This window comes from Octopus bimaculoides, chromosome 4 (genome assembly GCF_001194135.2).
Source record: "Octopus bimaculoides isolate UCB-OBI-ISO-001 chromosome 4, ASM119413v2, whole genome shotgun sequence".
NCBI lineage: Eukaryota > Metazoa > Mollusca > Cephalopoda > Octopoda > Octopodidae > Octopus > Octopus bimaculoides.
Window position 1 is genome coordinate 88,516,647 of NC_068984.1, and position 11,607 is coordinate 88,528,253.

An 11,607-nucleotide genomic window follows, 5' to 3' on the forward strand; every position below is an offset into this window, starting at 1 on the left:
AGACATATTACCAGTGTAGAAGCAATGAAGGCAGTTGACCAAAGTGGGATTAGATCCCAGAATGAAAAGGGAATTAAATATAGTATAAAGTTAGGTCATCATGAAAGTTCCAGTGATTAAAATTTGAAGACATTTTAACTATATTGTTCGTGAATACTAAACATGTAATGTTGTAAACATGTTTTAAAACATTGACCCTTTTATCCCCTTATATGTACTCTTTATAAACGTATCTAAAAAATTACAGCATCCATAAGTAAATTATAAACTGCTTCATATGGGATAATTTTCTGAAAATAAGCTCTTTTTCAATAAATAAACAGAAAAAGTGAAATCTGCTTACAGTGTTATCTCTGTCAGTAATGGAATATTTGAGCCTCGTTTCCAAACCTTTGATTTGGGAATTAACAGTGTTTAATTCAGATTCTTTCCTCTTCTTTTTCAGTTGTTCTTTTAGCTCATCAGTCAACTTCTCTTTTCTGGTTTTCAGTTGGTTCAACATCTTTTCATCCCATCGACGAGCTCTGGCTCTCAGGTCACTGAATTAAATAAAACTACTAAGTGAATATTTGCCATGCTAAGCAACAACAGTCTCATATGAACTTCTGAATAATTCCACTCATAATGCTTTGATCAATCCAAGGTTATAGGAGAAAACACTTGCCCAAGGTGCTGCACAGCACCTTGGGCACGTGATTGCAAAGCACATTTCTTAACCAAACAATCATGCTTACATCATCATCAAACGTCCATTGTCCATGCTGGCATGAGTTGGACAAATTGACCATGGTTGATAAGCTGAGGGACAACACCAGATTCCAGTCTGATTTGGTTTGGTTCTAAAGCCAGATGCACTTCCTAACACCAACCACTCCAAAAGTGTAATGGATGCTTTTGCATGCCACCAGTATCTGCCACAACTACAATTTCACTTGGCTTGATGGATCTTTCTTCTCAAGCACAGTATATTGCCAAACGTCTCCGTCATTTGTCATTGCCTCCATGAAACCCAGCACTCAAAAGATGCTTTTTACGTGCCACCAGCATGATTGCTAGTTCTGACACCAGCATCAGCCACATTGCCTACATGAGGCCCAGCGCTTGAAAGGTGCTTTTCACATGCCAGTTACGTGACACAAACAACGGACACGACTATGATTTCACTTGGCTTGATTGACAGGTCTTCACAAGCACGACATATCGCCAAATGTCTTGGTCACTAGTCATGGCTTCCTGGGTCTCCCTCTTCCATAGCTTCCTTCTACTGGTAGGGATCGGCACTTCTTCACACAATTGTCCACAACCATACTCATTATATGACCACTCCAATGCAGTCATCTCTCTTGCACACCACATCTTATGCCTTTTATGCCCAACTTTTCTCTTAAGACGTTTACACTCTGTTGTACATGCACACTGACATTGCACATCCAGCAAAGCATACTAGTTTCATTTCTTTCAAGCTTACACATGTCCTCAGCAGTCATAGCCCATGTTTCACTGCCATGTAGCATAGCTTTTAGCACATATGCATCATACAATTTGCTTTTCACTCTGAGCCAGAGGCCCTTTGTTACCAGGAGGTGGGAGCTCTCTGAACTTCGCCCAAGCTATTCTTATTCTAGGAGCTATGCTCTCGGAGCACCTCCCCCTGCTACGGACTTGGTCACCTAGGTAATGGAAGCTATCGACTACTTATAGTTTTCCCCCCTGGCATTCATTGGAGTCTATTTTCTGTAAATTTTTAGTGTTAATTGTACCTGTGCACCTTCTACACACAAAAAACTAATTTCCCTGTTAACCTTCTTCTAATATTGCACCTTCTCTTATGTGTACATAACTTACACCAGGTACATCTTATTGAATTTCTACCTATGCCTTTGCTACAGATCAAGCAGGGCCCTCTATCTGAAGGGATTTGTGATTTGTCTGCTTTCCTACTTACTAAGACTTTGGGTTTTGCTAGGTTTCTTCTGTTGGGGCTGAGGACTGATCGTTGGTAAACCCCTACTTCTATCCTGAACTCTACACTATGCTCATTGCCAACCCTCACCTTACTGACAGCATCCCTGTAAATGGTTTGTACAGCTCTCACCAACCACTCGTCTATCTGTAATTTCCGCATTGACCACCAGATAAGAGATCACAAGACCCTGTCAAAGGCTTTCTCTATGTCAACACAAGCCAAGTACAGTGGTTTATGTTTGGCTATGTATTTCTCCTGCAGCTGTCTTACCAGAAATATAGCATCAGTGGTGCTTCTCCCTGTCACAAAATCAAACTGCATCTCATCCAGATTAAGTCTCTCCCTAACTACTTGGACTATGACCCTCTCCTTGACTTTCATCACCTGATCCAACAATTTGATACCTATATATTTATCAATTAAAAGATTAAATTCTAATATGCAAATAAAAAATGTAAATATTGTGAAATTCACTAGATTTTGGTCATTTGTGTTTACTATACTACCCACCTACTATAACTCTGTTACTGATTCAACTACTTCATAGTCATATACCAAGGAAGAGCAGATGGTTTACAAAAAGACTTGTCTCAAAGGTAAAATAAATACATAAAGGTGTAAGGGTTTTAAACCAAATATGAAAAATTTCTCTCTATGGTACTACTCTCAGTAAAATGAGAATTGTTAAAAGAAACAATAAAAACATGAAATTACAAAAAACAAACAAGCAGAAAAGACAAAAATCTAATTTGTTTAAAATATTTAAATGAATAAAAAATATTGTTCTTGAATTAAATATAACTAAGTTGGTAAAATAAACCAAAAAATATCCTGAATATATCATTTGATTGATGAAGTATTTTTGCAAATAACATTAAGATGTTTCTTTACTCACCTGGCACCACCAGATATAATTCCTGATTTCTGAAATAAGGTCCCGTCCAAGGCAACTGACTGAAGAAAAATAAATCAAATGAAATAGGCAGTTTAGACTACATAACACTTATCAAGGTCATTGTAAACTTTATGCTAAAGCAGTCCAGAGTCGTTTTGAACACACACACACTTATTAGTTATACAATAAAATCTACATCACTAACAAGAACCAATCTTGTGATAAATCTTAACCCTTTAGCATTCAGATTACTCTATCAAATGTAGCACTTTGATATTCACGCTGTTTCAAATTAATCATGCATTATCTCATAGCTTGAGGTTTTGATGATGTGATTGTTTATTTTTAGAATGACAATGTAGGGTAGGTGTGAGAAGTTAGATCTGGCCAGTTTAAACATAAATCAAGCAGATTATTTGGGCAGATTTAAATTGAAACAAGAAATTAAAAAAACAAAACAAAAAAAAACATAAAGAAAGCCTGCAAAATATCTTTCTGACTAAAAGAATATAATTACTTTAAAAATGTATAGTTTGAAATAAATGAAGGGATATTTGTGGGCAATGTAAATTGCATAATGTAACCTCAAAATTAAAAAACACAATCCTGGAAACAAAGTTAATAGCAGTTACAATGATAAGTTTTAAGGGGTTTGGTTTAAAAATTTTTAATTACCAATGATAACTGTTTGACTTATTTATAACTAAGAAAAATGCATACAGATTTTGAATATCAATATGTAGTTTTAACAGTTAACTTATAATTAGACGAAAATCAATTTAGTGCTGGACCACAAACTAAAACTAAGGTTCTTGTTATATATCAGTACAAAAAAGAAATGGGGGCAATGAAAAGGACTAAAAATACCTTGTGTCTTTCATGACCACCAAATGCAACTCTACGAGAATCTTCAACAGTTTCACAGACAAGGGCATTCCCACAAGCAAACAATAAGGCTTTCTTGATGGCAGGGGGATCATAACGTATGACATCAATAACTAGTTTGACATTTTTAGGTTCTCTGATATCTCTGGAAAAAGATCAAGACAAAAATGAAATACAAATTAGTTTCTATTTTTTTAACAATCTAACAACCAATTATCTACGTTTAGTAAGTATGGACACTTAAAGATATCCAAAAAACTGTTTCAGACTTTACAGATGACAGTACTAAACTACAATAAGGTAATTAGTCTTTACCTAAGCTTTTCATTGACAGGCTTTACATCAAGGTAGTCAAGTGGAAGGAAGGTCTCGGGTTCAATTCTCTGTTCTTTCATATACTGGATACAATCCTTAGCAGTTTTTTCATTATCACATACTATAGCATCCATATATTTGCCAAGTACTTTAGTAATAGCTACTTGGTACCTCTTGTGGCTTGGCTCACACAAATCAATCAATCGACCGTGCTAGAATAAATAGATTACCATTTTAATTTAATAATGAACACAAAAAAAAATTTAAGCAAGACAATTCTATACAACTTTTTAAAAATAAAGAAGTTTCAGAATCAATGGTAGATTAAGAAAAAAGACAAACATTCAGTTTGAGTAAATTATATTTACGGTCTGGCTGAGTGAATCTGACCCAGCAACACTATTTCATAACCCACATTCAATTGCTTCTAATATACCTTATGAATGGATCATGTATCCTTGTCCATTTTGTAACCCTCTCTACCCACACAGATAATCTCTTCTATCCCACCAGTGGTACACTTTAGGACTGGATCATGTATCTCTCCTTTTCTACTCAAACAACCTGCTCACTGTTACCCTCTCCAACCACACACATGCTCTCCTCCCCATTTACTCAACAACCTTTTGTAAACGAGTAGTCTGTCTATAAAACAGACAGCCCACACCAGATTTCCATTACTTTTCTATGAGAAAAGAACTAGAAACATCTTGCACTGACATGACAACAGTATAACAACTATGCATGTGAAGGAAACAATCTTGCAACGCAACACCCATTTAGATCATCTGTAACAGTTTTTCTCAGAAACTTGTTACAAGCACTAGACCTCACAGTATTTGATGTTCTTTCTTGGTGACCATACATTTAAAACATTCACAAACCTGCATCGCAAAAATTTGGCTTCACTTATGTACAATGAATAGTTCAACTCTGAGCAGTTGCTGACAGTACAAAGCACAAGTACCATTACATATCAGGAATGCTGATACAGATTATATCAAAAAGTAATGTATTTAATCAGTAAATTCATTAAGATGTTACAACTTCTGCTCTAAACTAACAACACTGAAACCCATCTGTCTGTGCCTTACATCACAAATTGTTTCACATAAACATTAAGTTTTTCCCACTTAAATGCAACTCTTCACAGCTTCTTTCTTTCCAGCAATTTTTCTGCAAGCATCAACTTAGCAAAGTTCAAGCAGAATATTAACTGAATTAGCATCATAAGATTGGAAGAACTTGGCAAAGGTTGTCAGTGCTGCTCCATCATTTCAGATTAAACAAAAGATAGACAAAAATTTAATTATATAAATTCTCAAGGAGATAGACCACCTTTTAAATAATTTAGATTTTTTTAGTAAAAGAATCATTTAACTGAATTATGTGCTTTGTTTGGTTTTACTGACAACTTTTCCATGCCAATATGAGTCAGATAAAACTTATTGAGGCAGTTTTTCTTTGGATGAATGCTCTTCCTGTCACCTACCTTCACTGTTCCTAGTAAGGTATTATTTTCCATGGTACTTTGAACAACAAAAAGCTCAATAGCTGGAAACATTTACATATTAGATTGTAAATAAGCATACTTATTTCTTTGTTATCCACAAGGGGCTAAACAAAGATGGGACAAACAAGGACAGACAAATGGATTAAGTCGATTACATCGACCCCAGTGCGTGACTGGTACTTAATTTATCGACCCCCGGAAGGATGTGAGGCAAAGTCGACCTTGGCGGTATTTGAACTCAGAACGTAACGGCAAACGAAATACCGCTAAGCATTTCGCCTGGCATGTTATCATACAAAGGATCACATTGTTTTTATGTAGCACATGTTTCAAGTAGCAAGGTACAGGCATGATTGTGTAGTTAAGAAGCACACTTCCAAACCATTTAAACCCAGGTTCATTACCAATGTGTGGAACCGTGGGCGTCTTCTTCTATAGCCCCAGAGTGACTGAAGCCTTGTGAGTAGATTTGGTAGATGGAAACTGAAAGAAGCTTGTCATACATATGTGTGTATGTGTCTGTTTATTTGTGTGTGTGCATGCATATGTTAGTATCTCTTGACCTTGATATCAAGTGATAGTTGTAAATGAGTGTCATTCCCATATAAGCAGTTTCCTTTGTTTTCAATCTTCCATGTAAACATGTCCAGCCATGGGGAAATATCATATTACTTGGAAACAGGTGACGACTGGTGACAGGAAGGACATCCAGCCATAGAAAATCTGCCTCAATGAATTCCATCTGACCCATGCAAGCATGGAAAAATGGATGTTAAAACTGATGATTATGTATGTACTTCAACTAATAGCAATAAACATAAACTTACCACACCAGGAAACAAGCGTCGCAAATTTTCAAGTAGTTCTGCTTTCTTTATTGCTCTTGAAGATTCATGTTTATCAACCTGGGTGAAAAAAAACAAAAACAAATATATATATACATACATACATACATATATATATATATATATATATATATATATATATATATATATATACACACATACACAAATATACATATATATGAACATCAAAAGGAGACCCTCCCATAACTTACAAGGTCATCAATGTGGTACTAACGAAGCTAGGCAAGTGATAATGGTGTCTTCAGGTAGCTAATACTTGACCCCTCGCCCCCTTCCTCCCAGTTACCACTAATGGTTTGGACTGGTGCATACCATGTATTTACTGTTGAAACTGTGATTGTGATTCAGTGAACTTTCTACATTCATTTTGGGCTAAATTGAAATGATGCTGTTCCAGACCAAAAATCCATATTACTATGGACCAAAAATGTCTGGGCCACAGATTCAGTACTTAAAAGCAAAATAAAACCTGGAAGACCCTGAAGCATTCAAACTCTGGAAAAAAATCTGCTTTGGGACTGTCTGATCCAACTGTCAGGAGAACTTTACACACTGGTCTCAAGTACCATCTGTACAAAATGCTGGTTGTTCAAAAACTTCACAAACATGAATGTGAAAACTACCAGCTATGCAGTGAAGATATCATTCACAATGTTCCTGCAGATAATGTTCTCCTCACAAGTAGAATTTTTGCAAATAGGTAGAAAACAATCCTAAACAGTTTCATGGAAGACCACTACATAGTAAACGAATTACTGTGTGTTGTGCTGTCATAAATATTGGTGTTTGAGGCCCACATATTTTTTGAGGAGAGAGGACAAGAGGTTACAGTAACATCTAACTGTTATGTGGAGATGCTATGGAACTTTCTGGAGATCAAACTCACAAACCTTGAAATTTGGATGTGTTTAATACACACACACACACACAGTGCAATGTAATGTAATACATAGATATTAGAATAATTTTCATGGTTAATTTAGTTTATTACAACTAATTATTTACCAATGAAGTGGTATTTGATCAAAGAATATTCTAGATATAAAATGAATAAACAAGAAAAAGGAGTATGTTTTTCTGCCAGGGAGTACTATATAGTAATCAAGAATTTCAGATTGAAGACCAGTCAAATTGGAATATGTTCATTTATAATATTTCTACTCTTTGCAATAAGAAAGAAACACACTATGAGAGTATTACTAGAATCAAAACAAAGTACACATCAGCAATCAACTACTAGAAATAATAATCAAATCTCTTCAAATCATATTCTATTTGATGGTTACAGCTGAGGCACAATTAATCAGAGGTCTGCTCAAAAGGGCTGATCTAGTAACAACTACAAACTTCGAGAGGAATAGTGATAAAATATCAAAAGATCACTACCTTTGCTTCACCAAGCTGTTCAACAACTTCAGTAAGCTCAGAGTTAATTTGAGAGATCCTAGCATTGGCACTGCTTACTTCTTCTTCAAGTTCTCTGGCAGTTTTCTTTTGTTCATCAACTGCTTGCATACTGGTTCTAAAAGAGAAACCAAACAGAAGTTACAACTTCCACAGGACTAATAACTATCTAATAGACCAAAGCAACAATGAATGAAGTAGAATCTTACTTTATGTAATCATTCAGTTTTTCAACTCGTTTCTTGTTCTCTTCCATTTCATGTTTTTTCTGTTCAATTTTAGTTACCATATCATTTTTTTTGCGTTCTTCATTATCACGGCGATCTTGATCAGATTTCTGCTCTCTGGTAATGGATTCTAAGTCTTGTGAATAGCGAGCAGCTCTTTTGCCAGCTTCTTCCTTCAAACGATGGTATTCCTGAACCTAAAATTGGAGATAAAAACAAAATTACTTTTCTTGGAACTTTTAGTTCACTTGCTATCAGGTATATTCAAATTTCGTATAAAGTGAAGCCACTTCTTCCAAAGAATTTTGCCTCTACTTGGTAATTTTTTTCTTTTAGAATGAGTAGCTAAATCTCCTCCAAATTACAACCAACCCTCATAAAAAAAAGAGGATATATTGCATTTTGGATATTTTCTTTTATTGAGGTATAATATGCCTGAAGTGAAGTTTAGATGGTTATGACTGCAATGGTTTTCATCATAGGTCTACTCAACCAGGGCCAAACTGGTGCTAAACAAAATCTGTAGTAAATATTCTGCTATTCATAGTTTAAAGAAATTAAATATCTATAGAATGAAGAAATAGCCATCCATCAAAAGACATGTAGACATGAATGATTGATATAATACATTTAGAAAATTATTCCTAATAAATGATATTAAAACATATGCTTACCTTGAAGTCACTGTTGAAAACATATATTAAACCAAAGATGGCAAAAATAATCAAAAAGTTGATGACAAATCAAAATAAAACAAGTCACCAAAATCTGTAATCTGCCAAGCGACAATAAAGAATATCATTATAAGAGTATAGCTGAAGAAAATAACTCACCTGAGACTCTTCCAACTGGAGGTCTCTTCCTTGGGACTGTGATTCTTTTTCTATTCCTTTTTCATATTCTCGTTTCTTTTCTTCAACTTCTTCAAGTTCTTTCTCCAACTGATGGATCTGTATCAAAAATATGGCAATAGACTTTTGGTCACTTTTGAACATGGATACTGGTAAGACATTGATATATTCTGTGTTTTATGAACATTTTCATATTATACATATTTATGCAACATAAATATGCACATTAGCATTTTGACATAGATACACACATCAATGTATGTAAACAGATTAATATATATCAATTTTGTAGCCACACACTAATCAACTTTTAAGTATATGTGAAAATGTGTGTATGTGTATGAAACTGACATACATTAATAAAAGAGTTTGTTGGATCTCAAGTTTGGTTGTTGTGATGTATGAAAAAAGCTAATGTTACTGGCTAATGTCCTTCAACAAAGGACCATAACTAAAAACATCTTATCGCACTCCTCACAACAGTCAAAATCTCCTGGATTTACTATTACCATTTTTGCCAGTGCAGAACCTCAGCAGTTTCTTTGGATTCCAGATTTCATTCTAACTGAATTCTCCTCTTATTCCACGATACCAATCTGCCTCAAACCCACCCCAAGTCTCAAGCTTTCAATAGGTGAAAACTACAGAATTTTATGTACAACATTTGATGAAAAACATATATTTAATTTAACTCTATAATAATCTGGTTGTTCTCTTTTGGGGCCACTATACATCAATGAGATTTTAAAAGATTGATTGAAACACAATGATTTATTTCTCAATGAAAAACAGATGTGACAGAATTTATATATAATATCAGCATTTTTCCATGTGGCCACATGGGATGAGCCTTCTGCAACCTGAGGTTCTTCCAGATGCTAATCATTACTTGTTTTCAAGTAAGGTACTTTATGCTATGGATCTTCACATGCTGAACCACTAAGCTGCAAGATGTAAACATATACTATGGCTGACCTATGTAATAACAAGTAGAGACAAACAAACACACACACATTGTGCTCCCATACAGATTCCTTCATACAAATTTTGCTCACAAGGCATTGGTGAGTCCCAGGCAATAGGAGAGATCACTTTCCCATGGTACCATGCAGCAGGATTGAACCTGAAAATACGTAGCTGTGAAATGATGTTCTTAACCACATTATTGATGGTTTCAGTAAAACAAATAGAAAATTTAACAGCTACAGCAAATATAAAACAATTTCTAGTATTATTAAACATAGCTGAAAGTCAAGCAGAAAATATTACTAAAAGGGACAAAACAAATTTATTTTTAATGAAAAAGATACAAGTTCATTAAGATATTTATAAGCTGAAAACAAAAATGTTTTTCATTTCTACTGCATGAATTAAAGCTCCAAGACCTCTACGCAAGCAACAATTTATTTCTTTACAATATAAACAAAACAGTTTAATTGCCAAGGTGCTGACTTAGACACCTGCATTGTGCAAGGTTTAGTTCAATTAACTAACATGAATTGATACAGTCCAACAGTGCAAGCAGCAGAACTATTTGTAGCACTGAGTTTAAACCATCATCATCATTATCATCAACATTTTCCATGCTGGCTGGAATTGGATGGCTTGACAGGAACTGACAAGGCAGGGGGTCACACCAGGTTCCATAGACTGTTTTGGCTTGGTTTCTACAGCATGATGCCCTTCCTAACATCAACCACTTTACAGAGTGCATTTTACATGACACAACCACCAGTGCTTTGTAAGTGGCACTAGCACCCACACCAATGCTTTTTACATGGTACAAGCACCTACACCAATGCTTTTTACATGGCACCTGCACCTTGGTTTTAGGATATCAGTTCAGTTGTGCTGGGCTGATCTTCTTGAGTAAACATTACTACAGATATAGCTGAAGTTAATAAATTTAAACAACTATTAATAAAAAGTATGTAATTTAGAAAATACCACTGACTATAAATAATCAAGACAAAAAAATGAAATTAAAAATATAACTGTTCTACAAATACAATTTCATAAACCTTGTAAAGAAAGCAACACAAAGAAAGTAAAACTATGAACTGTTTAATTAATATGCTAGAAATGCCACTGATTAACACAGCTACATTACAAAATTATGAAGACACTAACTCATTTAATGGAAACGTTGGTGGTTCCATTTCTCCTACTTATTTTATAATTTGGCCAGAGGTTGAATATCCAAGTACTTTCTTCACACCCACAAAAAAGGAGTTGAGATTAACATTGAGATTAAACTTCATGTCACTCTTACAGAAGTAGAATCAGTTATAAGTAGTTGTTTATATTAGCTAGATGGATCAGGCCATTTGAGAGTTATATCTCAGGACAATGGACACAATGCAGTGCCAGCAATATATGAACACTGACCTCTCGGTTGATTTCTATCATCTTTGTTGTCTTGTATGTACATATCCATCTAAAATGCATATCATCATCATCGTTTAACGTCCGCTTTCCATGCTAGCATGGGTTGGACGATTTGACTGAGGACTGGTGAAACCGGATGGCAACACCAGGCTCCAATCTAATTTGGCAGAGTTTCTACAGCTGGATGCCCTTCCTAACGCCAACCACTCAGAGAGTGTAGTGGGTGCTTTTTTACGTGTCACTCGCACGAAAATGGCCACGCTCGAAATGGTGTCTTTTATGTGCCACCCGCACAAG

At 35.2% G+C, this 11,607-nt stretch overlaps 1 protein-coding gene across 1 annotated transcript in view; it reads right to left on the minus strand.

Annotated features, from left to right (window-relative positions):
* The window catches only part of LOC106869447 (structural maintenance of chromosomes protein 1A), a 56,124-nt gene that overhangs the window by 19,884 nt on the left and 24,633 nt on the right, over positions 1-11,607 (minus strand). The window contains exons 9-16 of the mRNA XM_014915197.2: positions 8,905-9,021; positions 8,054-8,268; positions 7,827-7,962; positions 6,402-6,479; positions 4,062-4,273; positions 3,729-3,891; positions 2,862-2,920; positions 344-539 (exon numbers count right to left, since the gene is read on the minus strand). Of these exons, the coding sequence (XP_014770683.1) occupies positions 344-539; positions 2,862-2,920; positions 3,729-3,891; positions 4,062-4,273; positions 6,402-6,479; positions 7,827-7,962; positions 8,054-8,268; positions 8,905-9,021 (1,176 nt within the window). The remainder of the gene's footprint in view (positions 1-343; positions 540-2,861; positions 2,921-3,728; positions 3,892-4,061; positions 4,274-6,401; positions 6,480-7,826; positions 7,963-8,053; positions 8,269-8,904; positions 9,022-11,607) is intronic.